Here is a 23,749-nt window from a genome sequence, read left to right on the forward strand (position 1 = left end):
GGGGCGACACTAAATGCCAGAAAATTAAAAGGACAGATTCCTCTCTCTGGGCTCGACACGCGCCACAGTTCTCTGCCATCACCAACGCAGCCTTAGAGCGATGTACTGCTGTGCTGCCCCTTGGTCGTCTTTTGGGACGGTTAGAGAAGGAAAGGAATGAGAGAGGTGGTTTTTTCTCAAGGGGAGGGAGAGAGAGGTGATGGTTGGTGGAAGCGAATAGCTCTTTGACCATATATGCCTCACTGTGATCGCATGTCCTGATGTTCAACATCCTACGTACATCGTCTGGGCCATGCTTTAAAAGCTTGTCTCCTCTCGGCAGAGGGCCATGCTTTTCCCTGTTGGATTTCTCGGAAATAATTGCACAGGACTGCTGCGACGAGAGTAGCCTTGGTGGTTCCGAGGACTGTTCGCTGTTTGGGGCTTTGGATGGCACAGTTTTAGATCCCCCTTACGAAAACGCCTTTCTCGGCGGCGCGTCCCTTCTTCGGCACCGTTGGGCTGTGGCTGATATGCGCTCGGGCTGTCTGAAAAAGTGAACCGAGAAAGGGCACCTCCCAACGGGGCTACTAAGCCTTCCGAACGCCTACGACCTTGGGCTGCCATCCAGCTGCGTAGCCTGAAACAATGCTAGACCCTCTAATAACGCTGGTTTGGGCTCTAATGCGGCAGGGGTGTGGACATTCAAGTCCCATGTGTCACTAATAGGTTGTCATTTGGAGTGTTGTTAAAAGTGGATGCACTGATAATAATAGTAACAGTGATGATAATAATTATCATGTTGATTGATAATATATGAAAGTTGTCATGACGCATCATTGCATTCATCGCTTTGTTCTTTGTCAGCAATTGATGAATGGCCCAACCTCCGTTAATGGGGTCGATTCCGAGGTGTATCATCACCTATCCCCTCCTATCATGTCAAACAGGAAGCTACTATGTGGCCAAACTTATAAATATTTATTTTATATGTCATGGTAGATCATGACGTTTCATCATATGGATGGTTGCTATAAACAATTTTGTCATGTACATTGAATGGATGGTTGGCAAGCTAATTGACACCTTTCCCAATTAACTATTCTCAAAGGCTCTTGCCTGGAATTGGAGTTGCAGTTGCAAAAGGATATCTTATTTGATTATTGCAAATACAGTTAAAATTGTTTGGTTGTTTGATGTAGAAAGAGATATAATTGCTAACATTTTCTGTTACTCTATATAATATTTATAATATTTAATTTTATAATTATAGCGAAAAGATAATAGTGCTAGTAAATTATGATTGGATTTAAATAATATAAAGTAATAATCGAAAATTATTACAATCATAATAATTATAACATACATTATAATTGCAATATTATAATTACAAGAATATCGTGGAAGAAGAAAAGGGGAATGGCTAGAGTGGTGAGGGGACTCGTTCAAAAGGCGACCTCTTTTTGTAATCGAACTGCAGCGGAATAGTGCTAGCTCTCTTTTGATAGAAATTTTGCCTAGGCCAACCCTTCAGCATATGACATGGACACTGCCCCTACATTTTGAAGTTTGCGCCAACATTGACGCAGAGTAGCCCAGCTCCAGGTCAGTCCGTCCGAGCATTCACTAAAGTGCTTCCAGGCTCTTACCGAGGCTTTTCACTTCAACCAGCATGCACCAAGGAGCATCCTGCTGCTACTATTTAGCAAAAGCTGAAATTATATCTCCCCGCTGCATGTCTGCTTTTGGCTCAGGCTGGGAGTCCTGATGATAAGAACTAGAGCTTTAATGGAAAGGGTAGGCTGGTGAATCCAGGTTTCCATCCACGGAAAAATGTTGCAGGCGAACATGTAACCTCATAAATGAAATTAAGCTCAAAACAGAACCAGGCAGCCTGATCCCACATACGCATGCAAAGTTAACTAATCAAAAACCACAGCCCAATATTTGGCATAGTATTATGACAATTTCGAGAAGTACATTAAACAGTGCGCAAACTCTGTATTTTTTATAGTTTAACTGATCCCTTGCAAAATAAATTTTAAAATTACAAGGTAATGACTTTCTGTTGTCCCAATGCCATCAGCAAGAATAAACCAGGATAACATTTGCTGACAACTGTGTTCATTCTATGGCACCACTGTAATATACAGAAGATGAATATCAAACCAACCACCCCGGCCCCCCAAAAAAATGAAAATAAAAATAAAAATAAAAACCCAACTGCCCAACAAAAAAAAAAAAAAAGGATTAAAATAGATCTGACAGCGCCTTTGATAGCATCTACATTTGCAACCACACTTCAAACCAGATCCTACCTCTCGTACCATCTTATAAGCAAGAAGAGAGAGAGAGAGAGATCCATCTTCCCCAACATTAGGTAATAAAACTGATGCCCCCTAGGCAGTCCCAACTACGTACACATGGAAAGGAGAGCCACGACAAAAAATTGGTTCATCAGGTGAGTCTGTTCTTGCTCGGGCACGGAGGACATCGGTTGCATCATTTATGATAGAAGCTGCTAGGAGTGTGTATTCCCCGGGCACAAGAAAATAAAGAGAGAAGGCATGCTTCACCTCTTCTAGTGGTGGAACCTCCAAAGGGATGTCATTAAGTACACCTATGGAAGAAAAATACATAAATCGTGAAACAGTCTCCAATTGCCTGGTAACCTGGGATAAACCATTCTGAAACTAGCCAATTGGAACAAAACATTATGACAAATTGAATAAGCAAGTAAATAGATCCTCAACGATGGATGACATGGATTCTACAGGGAGTTGCATAATTAGTGCAGATCCCAATAAAAATTTCAAAACAATTTGTTTGATCTCTGCAAGTTAGTATACCCTACTAGGCAGCACTACATTGGTTTAACCGCAAAAACCATTATCACACAGGGCTGGTACGTGTGTTTAGCTAAAAATGGATGGGAATCAAGAAATGGACCAATGATACAAAATCCAAATGATATCAAAACTCAAAATGGATCAACAAAGATTGAAACTTACCAGCCCATAGCACAGTTGCATTATTTCCCTCTGTGCAATTCTCCCCTGCTACATCTCTGCATGTAACACTAAGGCTCATTTGAATCATTTCCCTGGTGTTATTTCGAACAAGAACTTCCATATGAGTCATCTCATGAGCTGAGATACAACCTTTGCATTTTATGACATTTCCATTAACACACTGACTGGGAGGATCATCTGAAATAATTGATTCTTCTGAGAAACCATTGATTTGGGCTCCATTCTTTGCCAGCCTAAAACCAAAGGTTAGAGGATCGGGCAGCAATATGTCCATTACTGATGCTTGCAAAGCTGGTTGAGTAGCATCTTTAATATTCAGCTCACCCGAACTATTTCGTCCAGAGTGCCATCTTACTTTAATTTTTGAGATTAAGTTGTTGATAGAAGCATTCAATTCAGCTTTGGCACTCCTTTCAGCCAGATTTGAAACTTTACTGCAAAAGGCATCACTTGTCTGAGAATCCTTTGCAAAGAAAGAACCATCAAGAATTGGCAGCTTGAAGTGCTCCAGTGGTATTAGCACCCTTGCAGAGTAGTCACGATCTATTCTAGTTCTAGGATATCCAAAGTCAGCATTTTCATGGTTAAGAATAGGCATACCATGCTCATTTTTGCGATTATCCAGCTGAACAGAGACATTAACCTCAAATACAACATCGGTTGGATTGGACAACTCAAGTTCAAGCAGACGCAGCTCCCAGCTTCCTCTATATGGATCAATCTTCACCATACTATCATCCCTGCTCACAACGTCAGTTGGATTCTTGTCAACATAAAGTGGTTTAGGAAGGGCTTCATTAATGCGTGCAGGAATTTCCATTGAAAGCAAGCGAGCCTTCACAAAGCGCAAGCCCTGCAAAACGCAAACATTAAGTGGAACAACCAAGCGCCTTCCTGGGGGCACAGAGTTTTCAGTGTTATTGGACTGATCAGAATGTGTCCATGATCCTGGCAGAATATAAACTAGAGTTAGCAAATGTCAACAATAAAATGACACAAGATAGTGACGGAATTGACCAAAAGATGTATTACAATAATCTCTAGCCAACTGAAAATCAGCACAAAACTTTGTTCTAGCTGACATACAGGCTTAGAACCTTCCAATTTGTAAAAAATATGAATGCACAACCTATAGGATTTTTATAAAATTTTCAGGAAAATGAGTTTAGTAGGATCTAGGTGTCCCACAGTTAAGTAATATCACTTAAACCAATTAAAATATGATGATTATTTCACATCATCTCCTATATATCTTCTTCATCTTCACGTTCCTCTCATTCCATAAAACTATTTAAGTTCACCTCCATTAATTCTAAGGGTTCACCACCTCTTTTTTCCTCTCTAAACAATTTGCAGCAAGAAGTACCTAAAGCACAAATTGTATTAGATAAAGAATGACAATGGATGTCCTACGTAAACAAAAGTTGTAACTTAGTATCACATACTCAGCTTCAGCAATTCAATTGGTGTTCAATGGTTTTGATATTTAGGTAATCTGTTTGATCTCAACTTTCCATTTCTATTGCTCTTTCTTTTCCCCGCTATTTCAAACAATTGCATAAATACCATAAGTGTCCAACTAGAATTGCAACTGAAACTAGAGCTTGGTCAATCAAATGAAGGAGAATCAACGCCTGAATGTACAGTCAGAGATGGGTTGTATGCCCAAGCCCTTTCTAGTCCAATACTTTTATAGTCCTGCTTTGATTCGGATCAAATATATACCCTCCTCCTTTAGGAAATGTTGATAGAAGGTCGCTTTAGAGCATATATATATATATATATATATATATATGCATGTATGTATGTTGTATGTATTTATGCATGCATGCATGTAATGTATAACCTTTTTCCCTCCAGTCCCTCTCTCCCTCCCTCCCTGTGATCACATTCTATTTGTGTCTTTAAGATGTAAAATGGTGCTGCTGTCTCGTGTATAATTAAAGCATGTTTAACGCCTAGCAGTAAGACAACTATGTGTTCCCTTATAAAAGACATAAGTGCTCCAAATCCATTAGAAAGGCCAGGTTACTGCCACTACTATTGCTAATTTGCTATAATTATTATTATTATTATAAGGGAAACATAAATAACAACTTAAAAAAGAAAGAAAAATGCAAGAGATGCATGTTCTGTTCTGTATTTGCTAGCCTGCAAATTTTAAAAATAATTATACAGGAAGAGTAAGGCCACAACAAGAAGTGAAGATCAGAATTTAGAAGATCAAATGTAAGAAAAGAATTATGAGATAATCAAAAAATCATTAGATATCTACCAGCATAGTGAATAACCAACAAAGGGCTGCTTCCTTCTTTAGATATCCTCCGTGTACTTCCACCGCTCTTGCTAGAGTCAATTTCAGAATCTACCATGCTAAGCTGCCATGCTTTTAAAGTCACTGGAAGTGTGACTTCTCCACCTGGTTTCAGAGGAAGGGCTGACATCAAAGTATCATGTGCAATGGAAATAACAGAATCTTGATTTTTTCCTGATAGTGCAATATGCGCTTGTTCAACTGGCACAGTTCCAGCATTAGTGAGACTTATCCAAATATCACGAATTTCACCTTCATACAACACTGTGGCACCATCACCTCCTACCACATGAGAGACTAGCAGAGGCAGAGCGGGCACCACAGAAATGTTTGGAATGGACACATTTTTTAACTTGCCAGAGCCACAGCATCTGAAAGGGTCAGAAAGAACGAGACCCTGTGTGGCTCCAAGAAGCAAGTTATCAACATCCTTGAACAGGTGTTCTGTAATGACACCAAAACAATGAACAATGCATCCAGGAATGGAAACTGGTCCAACTTTTGTTGGGATTCCAGACAACAAGATCACCTTAGCAGTGTTAGGAGGAAGACTCACACTTACAGGAAAAGCATCAAAGTTCCCAGAATGAACAGAGAGATAGATACTTTCAACTGTTAGGTCAAAGCTACACGGATTTGCCAATTCCACTAAAACCTGAACTGGCTCCCCCACAATCCAAGTCATTTCCTGTTTATTGCTATTGGTTGTACCTCCCTTGCTGAAAGGTGTGTAAATAAACGGCCCTGAAGGAGCCGAACCAGTCCACCATTCCTTTTTCAGTGGATTGCGCTTTATTATATCAGTTTGTGAAGGATGGAGTGAAAAAGAATGCAATCTGAAAGGAATAAAAAGAAACACAGTTTAATTTGTTTGAATATGTTGATCTAAACTTGCTACAATCTCTTCAAATGAAATCTTTTACGAGCTAGTTTTATATTTCCAAATCATATCACACTGTTTGGAGAACTTTTCAACACATAATCTAGCACGGTCATGAAATCAGCACTATTGCAGCTCAAAAGACAAAAGAATCAATTGAAATACTAAATATCCACATCAACTAAGAATGCTGACAACTAGCGACCATCTTCACTAGTTCAATCACTATCTGCATGGACTAAAATGATTAAAACTAGTAAAAGGACCAGATGTTAACTGTAACCATGAGATAACATAAACTGAATCTTACTTATCAAGGACAAATGTTCCCTATCCAATAATGAATTTCATGATATATGTGTTAGCATTCACTAAGCCCCTCTATATTGGAAAGATAAACGTCGGGCATTGGATACCAGATAAAATTCTCCAAAGCATGTCAAACAGAACAGAAAATAAAGTCTTATTTATAGAGCAGTTTGAAGAAGACCAAACACTACAAAATCTGATGTCAACATATTCTGGATAAAAATGAGTTAAGAGCAAACTATGCTAACCAAGTTTTTCGAAAATTTTGTTTGGATGAATTCGGAAACAAATTACCAGGTATGATTTCTATAGCAAAATTTACGTAGGGTCTTCGTAGTTATACCTAGACAACAGTAAAGGAAACAATAAGGTCAAAGACTGGTCACACTTGCTCCAACGATTTCTAGCAATGCATGTTCCTTAAGGTTGCATTTGGTCACAGAATAAGGAATTGAGGGATAGCTATAGGCTATAGCCATTCTCTGTTATTCCTCCAAAAATGTACTTATCCCGTGGTTAGGGGATAACCTTGTTTGGTTGCAACAGCAGCGGTAACAGAAATGATAGGGATGAACAAATAATGAAAAAAGTAAAAAAGTAGGAAAGAGAGGAATACCTCATCAGACAAATCACTGGATACGTCAATTTGTGGGGAGGAGGGGGTTGACTTATTCAAGAAAAAAGTGGGTTGTCCCATGAAGACCAGAATAACCCCAAAAAGCTAAGCCATTTGGTGGACTACCTATATGTCCCCTATTTTATTCGCGTTTATCACACAAGCAAACACAGCCTAAGTACAAAACTTCGAGGCTGATAATAAAAAGATTAAACCATTTCAGTGCACTCCCTCCCTTTCAATCGAGAAAAAAAGGTAATAAAAACATGAAACCAAGATTGGCCTTGAGAAATGTGAAGATGAAATGAAATACTTGCATGGAATAGAATTGTTTAGAAGAGAAAAGAAAAGACATTTATAATTTGTCAATAATAAGAAGAGCCTGTAGATGCCTGATGAAAGGAAGGGCAGGATCAGCACATCGTGTCCCTGGTGGAAGCCTCTCTGCAGACTTAGCAAGTGAGCTTGCAAGGCCACTCTGACCAGCAGGAGTGATCAGCGGGTAAAAAGACCTAAGTAAACGAGCTGCTGCACTCCATGCAGCAAGAGGATCTCCAGCACGAACAGAGGACATCAGTATCTCTCTTAACACAACCATTTGCAGTGTGCTCCATTGAGACTCAAACAAGGAAACTACAGATTGTGGGTGTAACTTTCCACCGTCACCATGACTCGGTCCAAGTTCCTTTCACAGAAGTAAAAAACAATGCAGTTCAGGATATCTAAACCTTACATAAGACATCAGAAAAAGCAACACAGAAAGAGTAACCTGATATCTTAAAGCATACTACATCCTTGGTTTGTGAGTAGCATGAAGAATTCAACCAGTGGCACGGTGACATTAAAAAGCAACAAACAGCAATAATTTGGTGAAACAAAGGTCCTACTCTCAGAGAGCAATGTTATTATCATTGTTCCTGGTTGATGATAGCAAGAAAATGTTTGAGAATATAAAGGTTATAACACTGCTTAAGAAAAGATATGATAAACACAAAGAAAGATTTTTACAGTCAAGGCGCTTGTTCTTCACATATAACTACTTGGATATTGCCCATAAAACTTCAGTATGGGATATAGAAATCTCAACCAATAGTAGTATGAATATTATATAATCACTCAAATTGCATAGCTGTTGTTTGATCGGTTATCTCGGATGTTACTAATATAGGAAAAGAAGGAATGTAAAAAAGATCACAATCACAATCATCTAATCTTTTTCCAACTATTTAGGGTTGGCTTTATAGATCCTCATTCACCGAGTATTCCTACTTAGGGACACCTCTGAAGTTATTGTAAGTTTCTCCATATCCTGCTTCATAATCTCCATGTCAATTTAGATCTTCTTCTTTCCTTACAGCCTTCAAAACGTACTGAAATTTCTTTCCTTTGTAGAAAACCTCATATCTTCATTATACATATTCATACCATCTCAATCGATTTTCGATCACTTAGTCCTTAATTTATGCAACTCCTACAGATCCTCTAATATATTTTTTTCTCAATCTATCATTCCTAGTTTTACAGGCCTCTATCTTAACATTCTCATTTCAGCCACACTCAATTTGTTTTTATGCACTTTCTTTATTCCCCAGTACTGTGAAATAGGCCTTAATATTGTTGCATAAAAATTTTCTTTTAAGCCTCCATGATATATGCTTATCACATAATATTCCAGATACACCTCTCCAGTCTCCACTTTATCCAACTCTAACTTTATTGCATATATCTTCATTTATATCTTTATTATTTTGTATAATAGATCATAAATAATGAAGTCGGCTACTTTTTGGTATCTCTTGTCCATCAATCTTACTTAATATTATGCCTATATTTCATTCTCGTTAACCTACATTTCATATAAAAGATTCTGCTAAATTTTAACTCTTTATCCTCAGTTTTCCTTCATAAAACCACTTTAGTATTTAATCTAGTTTCTTTTCATCAATCAATATAATATCATTCGCAAATAACATACATCACGAATATCAACTTTGAGTCTTTGAGTTCATCCATAATTAATATAAGAAGATACAGGTTTAGTATTGATCCTTGATAAAAGCCAATTGTGATTGGAAAGATGCTTGTTGTACTGCAACAATTCCTAACACTTCTTACTGCCCAACATACATGTCCTCAATTGTTTAACTATACCATTATGTACACCTACCCTTCTTAAAGCCCATCAAATCACCTTTCTTGGATCCCTGTTCAGCTTTCTCTAGATCAACAAAGATCATATGCATAAATCTAAATTGGTTATCAGAAATAATTGTTATTTTTCTTCATCTTTGTTCAGTTACCCTTTCTCATGATTTCACAGAGTGAATGACAAATTTAATTCTATGATAATTGGAAAAGTTTTGTACATTACCTTTATTCTTATAGGCAGGTACCATAATACTTCTCCAATCATCAACCCTTTTCTTAGTTTTTATAATTTCATTAAGTAGCCTAGTAAGCTAATTTAACCTAATATCTCCCATGATTTTCCAAACCTCAATTTGTATTTCATCTGCCCTAAATTCCTTAACTTTTTGCATTTTTTCAGAGTTATCTCAACTTCGCTTTTATGAATTATATGAATGATACCTTGACTTCTCCCTGATTGTGCTTTCTCAACAAAAATTTGCTGAATAGAATCCTCATTTAATAATTTTCCAAAATAATACCTTCATCTTTCTTTAATTTGCCCATCTTCCACTAACATCCTATTATCCTAACGTTTAATACATCTAACTTGATCAATATCTTTAATTTTCCATTGTCTAGATTGAGTTATTTGATGAATTTCATTCTCACATTCTTTTGAACACAGCCTATCATATAAACTATCATATATAACATATTTAGCCTTACTAAACTTTTTGCCTCTCTCTTAGCTTCCTTATAGTTTATAAAATCCTCAACATGTTTTGTTTCTTACCATTGTTGTTTAAAGCAAATCTGTTTGGATTGAAGTGCCACTTGTACCTCATTATTCCATCACCAAGTTTCTCTATCTATAGCTTTGTTCCCTTAGTCTCTCCTAAAATATCTTTAGTTGTGCTCCTAATACATTTAGCCATTTGGTCTCACATTTTGTTTGATTCAGTCCTTAAATTCCAATTTCCCTTCTTAATAATTTATCTCTAAAAGCCACAATGTTTTCCCTTTTAAATTTCATCATCTTATTTTTGTATATTTATTAATTTCTTTTCTTTTCTTCTTGCACTTGGTATGCACACCTAAAACTAGTAATCTATATTTTGTGGTTAAAATCCCTCCTGCTATTACTTCACCATCCCTGCATATTTATCTTTTACTTCTCTTAATGAAAACATAATCCATTTAAGACAAATTTGATCCACTATTAAAGGTTATTAAGATCTCTTAATGAAAAAGTAATCCATTTATGACATGTTTGATTCACTATTAAGGATATTAAACTCTCTCCTGGTATTACTTCACCATCCCTGCATACTTATCTTTTACTTCTCTTCATGAAAAAGTAATCCATTTATCTTTTATTAAAATATGTGTTTGCAATTTGTAAATCATAAGCTATTGCAAATTCAAGGATTCAATTTCAATCTTTAATTAAATTCCTATCTCCGAAACCAAACCCTCCTGCACTCCCTCATATCCTATATTGCTCTTCCCTACAAGCTCATTTTGATCATCACCTATAATTATCCTTTCCCCTTCTGAAATCCTTTGCATTAATCCATCTATTTCTTTCCAAAATTTTTTCTCAATCATCTACTCTAAGCCTACTTGTGGTGCATAAACACAAAATACATTAATAATCACCTCATCAAAAACTAATTTAATAGCTACTAATCTATCACTTATTATAACCTTGCTTTTGGATCCCACATCTGCAGCCTGGGCATCTCCATCCTCCTACTCAAAAGTCCTTTTTAAATTCTGGATTGGTCAGTGATTCACCGGCTATCTCCTTTTGTTTGAACCTATGATCTTTGGTGGCTTGTTCTTCTTGACCAAATATGGGCCATCTCTCTATACAAGATTCCCTTTCCTCAGTAGGTCTAGAAGCTCCTTCTATGCCCAAGAGTGAAAAATTAGCATTTTATGATTAAATTGGTAATAATCCGGCACAAGGGGGATTATTCGGTGAAGAGAAAAAGAATAGTCTTTCATCAAAGGTAAATGAATCATAGGAGTACATTTTTTTCATCCGAAGGAAACCTTTTCTCTCAATTGAATGGGTTTTCATGGATCGCGCATTCTATATATAGTTGTACATTGCTCTGGCTTTCTAAGCTGTATAATCTTTTTGTCATTTCTTTATTAACTACTCTAACCCCATTTTTATTATTATTCTTACCCAATATAATAGTTTATACCAATCTTCAATTTCCTTAGATTTACTACCTCTCTAGTTTCTTGCAAACAAGCAATTAGATTCTCCTACATATCATAATATTCACTGGTTCTCTACTCTTTCTATTTAAAGTTCCAACTTTCCAAGTAGCAAATCTAATTTTTTTTCTTTTGTATGGTAACCTTCTTTGGATAATGTAATGTCTAGTCTCCTTACTGGTCCAACTGGCTGTCACTGTACCAGAAGACTCTAATCCTAAATAACCCCTGCTCATTTGTCGCTACAACCAGGCTATATTGGAGCATGTTGTTTACAGGCAACGTAAGCAAGGCAATGCACTAATTAGGCATGATTCGCCGATCCCTTTTCCAATCTTCTAGTCCTCCAGTCAATAGGGCCGAATTTGGACATGAATTCTGTTCAAAGTGCCTCCTATCATCTTAACAAAAAAAAAAAAAAAAGTCTTATGTCCTATAACATAGCAACACACACACAAAAACACAGAGAGAAGAAGAGAGATATCCACATATTTGGGTGAAATCAAAAACACTCAGATGATAAAGCTTGAAAATCCAAATTTGGAATCTCATAGTCATACCGATTAGCCTTGAAGGCCAAGGGCAATATTACCAGAGGGAAAGGAGGTCTTTCCTGAAGCAATAATTTATAGTACTTACCAACAAAAATTCAGTTGCAATTGGTAATTGCCCATCTCTCTCACTCCTTTTTCACTCTTCCCATCACTTTCCATGTCCTCTCCATTCTCCATCTTCCCTCAATCTCTATAATCTTTCCTTATTTGTTAATGCATCACAAATTCAGGAGAAAAGGGTATTGACGGATGCTGGATATCAACCCAAATGATAGGGGTATTCGATGGACAGTTAATCTTACCGATCAGTAAAATTTTACATGCAAACTCTTAGTTGATGTACTCTTCTTCCTCTCAACAAGGTATTTATTCTAACAAAAAAGGGCATATTTATTAAAGAAGAGATTGTATTTCTGGAATTGAAACAATATATGCTCTGTCAACTTCTGTTGATGTACTTCAATGTTTCATATATGGTCATGGCAAAAAGATGGATGATTTATCATCATAAAATATAGTGTATGGGATTTTGAAATAGTCAAGTCTCCCTAGGCACCCAATCAGCTGCCCTGCCTGAGAGCCATGGAAAAAGTAGGCACAAAGGTGATCGAATTGGAAATTTGATCTGTATCATGTGCTGCACAGCCACCTGACTTGTTACTCCCCCCCCCCCCCCAGCGTGGGCTCTTTCATTTTCCAGTGTAAGCTGTGGTGTTGTGGAGAGATGTAAAGAGAAATCATTATTTTGTTGGGTGATGATGGCATCCCAGCCCTTCCTTTTTTTAAAATATAACATAATAAGTGCAAAGCAAATCTTGTGAACATCCATAACGTCCACATAGCTTTCCCCATATGAAGGTATGGAATAAAGTTCACCATCTTTCCAGAAAGAAGAAAAAGATGATCACAATAGATCTTGGCAAAATGATAGTTGTTCATCGGGGAAGATGAATAAGAAATATCTAAAATGAAAACCTTGCATCCTATAAAATCATTGGTGATTCCATTTATTCATGTACACCAGATAGAAGTTCTCTAAAGAACAAGTACATAAAGAAAAATAAGAAGACAGTACTATGCTAGACATACGTACATGGTGTGATGTCTGCAGCTTTGAGCTGGCCCTTCTACTCTGGACATGGTAAGCATTTGATGTCATAGTCAAAACTTGCATAGCACTGATAGCAGCACAAGCATTGTCCTGTTGCAAGTACAGCAGAGCAACTTGGCGTGAGAAAAAAGCTGCTTTGCGTTGATAGCCCAGAGTTCCAAATAATCTAGCTATTTCAACATATAGTATCAGGCGGTCACTGGCATCAATTAGTGACTTTGCACCATCAGCAGCCCCCATCAACAACTCCACTACCTCCTTAGCAAGTTCACGCCTGAAAATTTGAAAGAAAAAGTGAAAACTTTTGACATCTCAAAAGTCTAAAGACACTTTCAGCATGTCTATAGATAACCGATTTCCATGAACTAACAGAGATTAGAACAGCATAAACTGAAAACCCAGATAACTTCTTAGACCGGCAATATCTAAGTCATAAAGTTGTCAAGAAAAGACATACCTGACAGTCACCCCAAGATCAAGATTTCTTGATATTTGGGAATACTTCAAGGAAATTAACTATATAAAAAAAAACCATTCAACCAATATAGCTACAGGAAAATGGTTTAATTCTTGCATTAGTTTTTTAGTTAAATATCATTGGTATATTATCTTTGAAGGTCCTGACTCTAAACATACCGGAAAAGGCTTCTTGGTCCCATAAAACATGCAAAGAGCCTCAGGTAACCCAACTTAAACATCTTATCATGTTCATTGAAGATTTTTTATCAAGCAATGCACCTAGTCCACCAAAAGAATGCCTATCTGAGAAGGACAATATGCATGAAGATAGTATAACAAAATGATTGCTGAGAAGGGCAACAGGCATGAAGATAGTATAACAAAATGATTGCTCAACTTGATCAAAGGAACCCACCAATACAAACAATTCTTCTTTCCAGCAAACAAAACAAGTTCATTCTTACCAGCGTGAATTTTTTTATTTTTGAAATATTGAAAGTAAATTTTTTTTTTTACTTCAATTTTTCTTGAAACAATGAAAAGGAAAAAAAAAAAGAACCAATAGAACCGATCATACTCTCTGTCATGGTTTCTGTGTTTTTGCTTTTAAAAGTAAAAAACAAGAAATAAAAGCCATAACAAATGGGCCCTAAACAACTCTATTTTTATTTAAAACAATCTGAAAATCTTCCCTGTCACTTCTTTTTGTCTTGCTTTAAGAATTTGAGGGTCAGATCCACAATCCAGACATGGTTAACAACAAAAAATCAGTTCTACAGGGGTCAAATATTAGAAATATCAGTAAATCATCGTGTATAAACTAATATGTTGTTCCCACAAATTGTTGATACTTGTACAAAACCTACAATACGTATTTGATGTTTAAGCATAGTTGTATGACCCCTTCTAGTTTTTACTGTAGACTTTGAGATTCTAGTTTGTCAATGTGTATCAGCAGCTGTGTAGTGTTAGTTTCTGTAACCAATTACTCTGGACATACTGAATGCAAAATGCAAAGCATTAAGGTATTTTCAACACCTAAAAACTACTAACATTCTTCTGAGCAATTTAAAAAAAAAAAAAAGACTTGAACATTATCTTTATTATGGTATTGCAGTTGGTTCTCCATTAATGTAGTCCTTTACCCTTCAAATGACCTTTTATACAGGGCAAAAGCATGTACCCATAAGTTGGTTTTCCGCTTGTTTAGCCCTAAGTGTTGTAAAAAAGAATATCAGGTTTTCTGTCATGAGATACTTGCATCAACTCCATGCCACACATGAAGCACATCAAGTTTCACAGATTTGGAGCTCGTAGTTTATGACCATCTGAGTATTTCTGGGAGACGAAAACATTCTTAAGACCAACACACTATTGGGTTGAATCTCTGTGTTAACAATGTGATATTTTTCAGCAGCACTGCAGAACATATTTTTATCAGAACTTGGAAGCTCATCAGCCTGGAATAGTTGTCCAAATATAGTGATGATTGAGGATATCAATTGCAGATGCAATCAAACTCAGCCTTTGCACCCACAAGCCTGACCTTTTAACAGCATGCCCAGAGTTGGTCAAGTTTGACCCATTTGACAATTGGTTCAAGGCTGGTATCAACATCCACAAGAGTTATGCAACAGTTACATGGAGATAAGCCTAGGGAAGGGTTTATTCTTTTCAATTATATCTGTTGATGAAAAAAAATGATAAAACTGGAGGACCATTGACAATTTATTATTTTATAAGGCAACAGTATTGATAATCTAGGGTATGTTTGGTTATACTTTTTGATTTTTGATTTTTGATTTTTAAAAAGTATTTTTTATTTTTTTTATTTTTGCTATTGAGTAAAAGCAAAAAAGTAAAAAGTATGTTTGGTAACTACGTTGCTATAAAGTAAAAAACAACGTTTGGGGACGGCAGGTGAAGAGCTCGACGAGGGAGAAGAGTTCGGGAAGAGAGGGAGAAGAGGGTGGGGAGGTGAAGAGCTCGATGAGGGAGAAGGATTCGGGCTCTTTACATTTTGGTTTGGTGTTTTAGATGTGGGGAAGCAAAAAAAGCAGAAAAACAAGTTTTGGAAAGCAAAAAATTTTTGCTTTGCATATAAAGCAATTATTTTGATTTTTTTGATTTTTGCTTTTTGCTTTTCATAGTGTTACCAAACATTGCTTTTTGATTTTTGCTTTTTAAAAATCAAAAAGCAAAAAAAATACTTTTTTAATGGCTAACCAAACGCACCCCTAGTTTGAATGTTTGTGTCAAGGGGCTTCCTTGCATATGATCATATGTCATTAAGGTTTACATAATACTACAAAAAAGTTTTTTTTTTATATATAAAATTTTCACTAATTAGAGGGCAAAGAAAAAGCAGAAACTCTTCAATGGAGCAGCTATGCTGATCCACCTAGTGTAGAAATATGGCAACAGGGAAGCTTTTTGGTTACATATAAAATTGATAATCAGAGTATAGACTTGATCTTTCCAAAATCCAAGCAATACAGCAGACTTCGACATGCCATAGCAAATCCATTGGATCATGGAACTGCGAAAAATCTTTCACAATAAATTATGATAAGTATGTGGACCATGACTATGTAAAAAGAGCAATGAGCCTTTATGTTCTTTGATTGTCCAAGATTCAAAAAATTGATTGGGTATTTTGAAATGTATCATCATATGATCCAAGGCATGTGAGATAGGCAGCAGGTACATGTAGCAAATGCATGATATGTCCAAGGGTTGATATATATCTTCAGAAGATGATGGCCCTCAGCAGTGATACCACTTGACTGCCATTGTCAATAAGCTAGAATAATCTATGGTATTTAAAATGTTTGAAGCAGTTTATTTAAAGCCAATATGCTTGTAACAATTGAAAATGTCTTAGACTTTCATCCACAAACATGTTAGAACTGACCACATCTACCTATGTAAAGCAGTCTTTGCTAGGTGAGAAATGCGTGCTTTGATATCAAATTTCAAGTCACTATGTGCCTTTATTGGTCTTATGAAATAATAACTTTAGCAAATGGCAGGCTTAAAAATATTATATGATTCACTATCAAATTTAAGATTAGCGCAATAAATCCCCTTAAAATTTAAGAGTGTAACATTGCTGGCTGAAAGCTTGAATGTGTAGAAGCAATGAGCATAAAGGAACATAATATATAATCATTTAATTGTATAACTATATTGAAAGAAATAGCAGTCAAAACAATTAACTAGAGAAACACATACAAGTCAAAGCTAAAGAAGGCCTCCTACTTAATTGATGTTAAATGCCATGCTTAAATTTAACCTTTTCAAATAATGCTTGACAAAAGTAAACAAGAACTGATAATAGGCTTCAAACTAGTTTACACATGTTATATCAAGTATTCTTATTGTTGAAATGTAATTTACTATGCACTTAAGGTCGAGGCTGATTGACATAGATAATGAACACATCTCAAACTTTCAAGACCACACCAAATGTCACATACAAATGTTTGTTTATAACTAATACATACGACCTTACCGGCAAAGGTATCTAGCCAGCTTCAATGCAGCCTCAAGTTCGAAGCTCACCGTTGAAACTCTATAAAAGACCAAAAGAGATTACTTGTTCATGTATTGCAGTGATTTTCAATTCATGAGATAACAAGAAATACATTAATATCCATGACATTACACAAACAAAATTAAATGGTGTAAAAAACAAACTAGTTGATGTAAGTATTTCCCAGATCTTGGTAAAGGTAAAGATACTAAATCAGGAACTCAGCCGTCAGTTAACATGTGAGCAATGATGCTGTCAATGGACAACAACAACTTACGCAACCATTCTTAGTGATTCAACATTTTCAAGAATTAAGTTGTATGCTACTTGGAGGTCAGGTGTTAGTTAAGTTTAAGCAAAGATTTCCCTCTTCTTTCATAAGTATTTGTTTCAGTTCTCTAAAGCTTCCAATGATCCAGAAGACTGAATATACCTTCAGTAAGCACTTACAATTTCAGAAAAGATCAACAAAATATTGGAATTGACAAGCCAAAAGATAGAGATGATTTCTTTTATCTTCACTAAGTTTCAGAAATTGTTATTATGAATGGGTCTAACTTTTATTCAATGCCATCAACTAAATTTGTTAATTCGGCGTTTATTACAATTTCATAGAAGACCATTTTAGAAGGTTGGTTTTATGATTGTGCATGTAGCCAATGTATAAAAAACTAATCCAGGTGAACTCCTTTTGGATTTAATAACAAAAAGCAAATTTATTTTCTTTCTTGGTCAATTGGTGAAAAGATTTAGAAAGATGAGATGGAAAAGTTCAATGATCAGGCACCACAAGCAATGACCAGGCAGACAGTAATGGAAAAGGTGAACCAGGGCTATAGAGGGTTAGAACTGGCAATGATGGTAACTGACATTGTAGCTTTTAACTGAAATTGACCTATATTCAGGTCGGCCTGTGGTCCACGTACCTATATAGTTACCATTAGCTAACTACTGCTATCAAGGAGGTCCTCAACTATTGTTTAGTACGGATTATGTAGGTCTTATAGGTGTTAATTGATAAGACACGGACAAGGTTAGATGCAAATTTAAGTTATAGGAAGTTTTTCTGCTTTTGAGGCGACAAACAGCATGGACAACAATATTGCCTTCGCCTATTGGGGGATAGGAATTTCCACCCACAGTCACAGCCAGAGAAAGGAATATCAGCTACCTTTGTGCATTATCTTGTAAATACGATCTCCGATAAAGCTGGATGACGGTGTAATAACGATACTTGACTTCCTCCTCTAAAACAGGGTCTTTCTGGTCCACACAGTCAAGCTGCAGACACAGAAAATCAATCTTCATGAGCATATAATTTGAACTTTTTCCTTTTCTATATCATCAAAAAGTTTGGGTACAGTGCCATCAGCCTAGTCAAATGGCATCATTGGCATCTGAAATTTAAGAACTTTAGGAATAACAGACAAAAGTAGAAGATTCACTTTTGTGTTCTGGCTGAACTGGTTAATGATTAAATTAACGTTCATGTTTTCAAATAAAATCATTTATTAATATGTAGCCATGCAACCCATCAATTTTTTGCATAAAATTGCAACATGAGCTACTTACCAGTAAGGCACAAACACTGCCCTCTAAAGCCCCTGCATGCCAAAACACATCTCCAGTCAACCTAGCAAGTTCTATCGCTGTAGAATAATGTGCATTAGCATCAACTGGTGATCCAGCCAACAGGCAGTAATCCCCTATTGTCTTCTGGGCACGACCAAGCCTTCTTTTTTTCGCTTTGATCACCTGGAGTTTCACCAAAAAGAAATTTTAGAAACAATTTAAGTCTTCAACGACTCAAAAGACTCCCAAGCCATTTTAGCATCAAAACAAACAAAAAAGGATGGCCTAGTGCACGAGGAACCCGCCACTGCAAGGTCCGAGGAGGGCTAGAAGTATGCAGCATTACCTCCGCATGCGGAGATGCTGTTTTTGTGTTTCAAACTTGTGACACCCTGGTCACAATGCAGCAACCTTACCGTTGCACCAAGGCTCACCTTCTTAGCATCAGAAAGTATAACAATTAAATACTTAGAACAAAAAAAAGAATAAACCTCCTCTGAACCGAGACTAGATTGAGAATCTAAAGGTGTCTTCAAAATGGTCCCTGTAGATTCTGCACGAAGTACCCATTTTTCAAACTCCATCAATAGTGTAGCAGCAAGATCTTGCACCATTGTGAGCATGTGAAACTCCTGCGTTTGTCGATCAGATGGTGGGAAAAGTATAATATTTTCTCTTTTTTTACCATCATCTTCTAGCTGTCTCCAATAGCCATGAAAACATAGATACAATAAGTCGAACAACAAATCTGTAGGCAAAATAAGTGTTTTAAAGAAGATCTTTCTACAAATGTCATAAAACAGGACAACGATGCAGAACTTAAAACTAAGCTGTATAGCACAATAGCACAAATATCATGAAGGGCGTCATATATAACCCTCCTGGTTTCCAAGAACTATGTAAGTCCATTGAATAGTCTGCATATAATACATACATGCATAAGAGTTCCAGAGATACAAGACATACTTCAAAGAAATCAAAACTTTTAATATGCGACCAAACTTCATGTGAGACTCTATAGATCCAGACTGCAAATTTTACCAATCATTCAATCTTTTAAGTTTGATGTGATGATAGCAAAAATTCTATCAAGTACTAATAAGTATAAAACAGATATTCCTGTTGATATACAGTTGTCGAATAACTGCAGTCATATATTTAATTAAGATGACCTTGCTTGAGAACATAATGTGATGCATTATGCTTGAAAAACAAGAAAGGTGTTATTTGTCTCTTTTATATGATTATCATTTGCTCAACATGAATTAATATAATAAAGAAGATTCAACACTTGTTTGCTTTCTTGTTTGAAAGCAATCAATTGGAAGCAGAGTTCTGTGGTTCCTAAAAAGTTTGCTTTCTTGTTTGAAAGCAATCAATTGGAAGCAGAGTTCTGTGGTTCCTTGTAATGTTAGGTCCTTCAAGAATACTTTAATTCCAGTCAAACTCAATTCAACCAACTAGTCCAAAGTCTCCAGACTGGTTCATGAACGCACGCATGCACACGCATGCAAGCACATGTGCACCCCATGGCTGGTCACAATTAATATAAATGTTCCATTTACCTTAATAAATTCTAGAATTTCTCCCTTTTTTTTCAAAGCAACAAACTTCAGATTTATTAGCTCACATATCCTAAACTATGGCTCATAAAGCAAATCTTGCAAAAATCTTACTCCTATTGCAAGAATCTTTAACTTAATCATTTAATCCTTTCTCACAGTTGATGCTCCTCCTCACCACTAATCATTGACAATGTTGTTGCTCTTCAATGTTACTAGAGCTTATGCTCTTCTTTCTTGCCTACAATGCCTATCACTTAAGCTAGGACTTGATCAGTAATGTTTGTTTCTCTTACCACCATTTCTACCAGTTATGTCACCCTCGGTTGACTATTAATTTCATCACTACCTTGTGAACAACTTCGCTGCTCCTTTTACTGTTATTACCAGATCGGCCTCCTCTGATTCTTATGTCTTTATGATGCTCATTCCTCATTGGTAAATTTTGTACAAAAAGGTCTCCTTTACTGGAATCAAGTTGAAGTGCCAAAAATAACAATCAAAGCTAATTCAGAGGGCTTCTATAGATTATGTGTTCTTAGTCTGATGCTGCCTAAAAAATGGAAAAATCTACTTACTGCATGCTTTTCAACAAGTATACCTTAACCCTAAACCCTTTCAAATCGTTCTCATGAATGTAGCCTTGGGATTCATAAAATGACCCTTTCAGCCTTTTCTCTTTCAATCATAATTTGACAAGCCATAGAATCATCTCTTGCCCCTTAGTTCAATGCTTGATCTAAACCAACCTAGCTTCACTTATACAGCTGCATAATTAAAGTGGAGGTTATGTCAGTTCCCTGATGTAGCTATTTTGTAACATATATGTTGCTTTCTGGACTGGAAGTTGTAAGAAAACCAAGTGTTCCTATGGCAAAGAAAAGCAGCCCTAGGAGGGAAGAGAATGATTACAGGGAAATTGTTTCCTTCTGCTATGGCTATCAATTTAAAGAGGAAAAAAAAACAACCGCATCTTGTCTTTGATAGTTATGGATGGGAGACTGGTTGAGCTATTACTAAAATTTGATTTGATGAATTACTCATAGTTACTGGTAGTTGATATACATGATTTTGTTACTTGAAGTAATGATTTTTTTCCCCGATAAGCATATGTACATATATAAATTCTACTTTTTAATGATTCAAAGAAGCCACATAAGTTCTCATATAGCAGCAAGAAACTTCTAACTAGGACATGGTATCTTCTGGAGAATCTCTCCAAAAACTCAGTCCTACACTTGCTTCCTGAGTGTTTCCTTACTTCAAACTCTTTCAGGAGACCTTTCTATGCGTCCATTCACAAGATGCTCCTGGTTTAAGTAACTATGGTCCCAATGCTTCGTCCCTGAATTATAAACCCATAATTTAACAACATGATATTACTTAGCCATGTTAAACTTCCAAGTATGCTTCTAACTTAATTTCACAGCATCTATTCAGAAGTTTAAGCTCCACCTTTAGCACTGTTGTCCATCACCCTAAAAAACTCCTAGCTCATGATCTCATTAATTTTTATTATTCCGAGATTGAAAACCCGACACTAGGAATTTAAACTTTAAGTTCTATCATAACCCTAAATCTCCCTTTAAAATACCTAATCAATCTAGTCATAGATCATTCCCACATCAATTTTAATATCAGAAGCAAGGTTGATTCATCATCACAGTCAATGATGTGTCAAACACCCCCATTGCAGGCTAATGACAAGATGCATTGTTTTTGAAATTGCTCAAACAGTCAGCAATTCAATGAATAGGTCACTGCTTTGGTCATAGAAGGCACATAAAACTCCACAATGCGAAGTCCATAGTTTCCCTCTTCTCACAATCTTTGCTTCACTAAGATGAACGTAACATTTGTACGGTTTTTTTAAGAAATAGTAATCTAATAAGAACAAGAGAACAATGAAAGAGATATCACCTTCTAGCACCCTAAGGGAGCTCAATTCATGTTCTACGGACTAAAAACAAATGCTTTTAGCCCAAAACCATCCACATTAACCACTCAAGAAGATTTCCAAGTTTAATCTCAGAAAAAAAAAAAAAAGGACTTCCAAGTCATAATCCACTTACATACAGAATCTTTTGGTGGTGCAGATCTTATATGAACCCATCAAGTGGACCGGAAAATCACTACACAGTAAAGATTATGGTCGACATCATATTGAATAGGTTTCTTAACAAGATTGTGCTGAAGATTTCACCAGATAAAGAATCCATAATCTAAATATGTTATCGGATCAAGAACCCATAATTTCAAGAATTCAACGGAACAAGGATCAATAATCTACATTTTCCTGGATCAAGAATTTATACTTCAAACATGACACCGGATTGAATCCAGTTGCGGTGAACATAGGACAAAGAGAGGGATGACGGGAAGACCTGGGAGTCGGTAGGGCAGAAGGCGAAGCATCGCTTGGCGAGGGCGGAAGAGTAGCCCTTGCAGGCGGCGGCAAACTGCTCAGCGACGAGATCAAGGTCGGGGGATGAGGGGCAGTGGCAGAGGCCGACGACGGCGAGGATCTTGCGGCAGGACTGGAAGTCCTCCCAGGGGCTAGGGGGCGCGCCGCCGAGCATGTACTTAAAGCGCAGGCAGCCCGTCTCCCAGGGCTGGTGGGCGAACGGGCTCTTCTGGTGCTCCTTGTAGAAGGAGCTGATGGAGGAGAGATCGATCCGGGTGTGGCGGCCGAGCATCGCCGCGTACTCCCGGAGCTGGTGATGGGGGATCGCCCCGCCGACCGGCAGCACCGCGATCCGGATCATGGACCCCGTCTCCATGCTCACGTCTGGCTCCATCGCCGCCGTGGGGACGCCGGAGACCGGTGGTGGGGGCGACGAGCTCCGATAGACGGCGATTTGGGGGCGGGGGGCCGTGGAATTAATTAACTACCGAGGAAGAACTGCAACGGAAGAGCACATGAAATCAAGAAAGGAAGATAAGCCTACTGCTATTATTATTAGTTTATTAGTAAATATTTACGCGACGATAAAAATTAAATCGACGACATCGGGCACCCATTTCCGCACTTTCCAGCGACGGATGGCCTCCGTATAGGGAGCCGGGCGGTGGCCTTTCTGGATCGAGTGAAGTGGTGGGTGTCATCCAAAGGTTATGTTCTTGATAGGGGCTTTCTGGATCCGAACGGCTCAAAACCTCTGATTGAAGATACTCCGATCGGACAAGACCAGGTTTGGGTCTGAAAATTAACTTGACCCGAGAGCTAGCAAATCGATCCGAACCATCCAGCTCAAAGTACACTAAATCGAATTAGTGCGGAGCCAGATTGGTTTGACTCATTGGTTCTGGACACGATGCGAATAGATCCGAACCGCTCTGAATTGAGCAGAATCACTCAGCTTTGCCTGGTGCGACTCGATTGGGGCCGGTTTGGGCCGTCCTGCCTCTCTTTTTATCAAAAATCATGAAATGAAAGATGAGTTTTATGAGAAAAATCATGGAGA

At 37.2% G+C, this 23,749-nt stretch overlaps 1 protein-coding gene across 1 annotated transcript; it reads right to left on the reverse strand.

Moving 5' to 3' along the window:
- Positions 1-1,956: 1,956 nt before the first annotated feature.
- Positions 1,957-23,397, reverse strand: LOC105060242 (trafficking protein particle complex II-specific subunit 120 homolog). Its single transcript, XM_010943854.4, has 11 exons — positions 23,268-23,397; positions 22,670-23,187; positions 19,215-19,421; positions 18,724-18,906; positions 18,323-18,432; positions 17,131-17,190; positions 13,140-13,431; positions 7,523-7,815; positions 5,287-6,161; positions 2,991-3,959; positions 1,957-2,599 (listed from the first exon to the last, which is right to left on the reverse strand). Exons 2-11 carry the CDS (start codon positions 23,081-23,083, stop codon positions 2,379-2,381), a joined length of 3,624 nt encoding a protein of 1,207 aa, XP_010942156.1. The 5' UTR covers positions 23,084-23,187; positions 23,268-23,397; the 3' UTR covers positions 1,957-2,378.
- Positions 23,398-23,749: the final 352 nt, after the last annotated feature.

This window comes from Elaeis guineensis, chromosome 1 (genome assembly GCF_000442705.2).
Source record: "Elaeis guineensis isolate ETL-2024a chromosome 1, EG11, whole genome shotgun sequence".
Taxonomy (NCBI): Eukaryota; Viridiplantae; Streptophyta; class Magnoliopsida; order Arecales; family Arecaceae; genus Elaeis; species Elaeis guineensis.

Excerpts from the sequence above, each read along its gene's own strand:
- LOC105060242 (XM_010943854.4), bottom strand. The coding sequence starts at position 23,083 with ATGGAGCCAGACGTGAGCATGGAGACGGGGTCCATGATCCGGATCGCG. Across the intron at positions 6,162-7,522 it reads CCTGCCCTTCCTTTCATCAG|ATTGCATTCTTTTTCACTCC; the intron begins GCATCTACAGGC and ends TATTCCTTTCAG. Across the intron at positions 2,600-2,990 it reads TGCAACTGTGCTATGGGCTG|GTGTACTTAATGACATCCCT; the intron begins GTAAGTTTCAAT and ends TTTCTTCCATAG.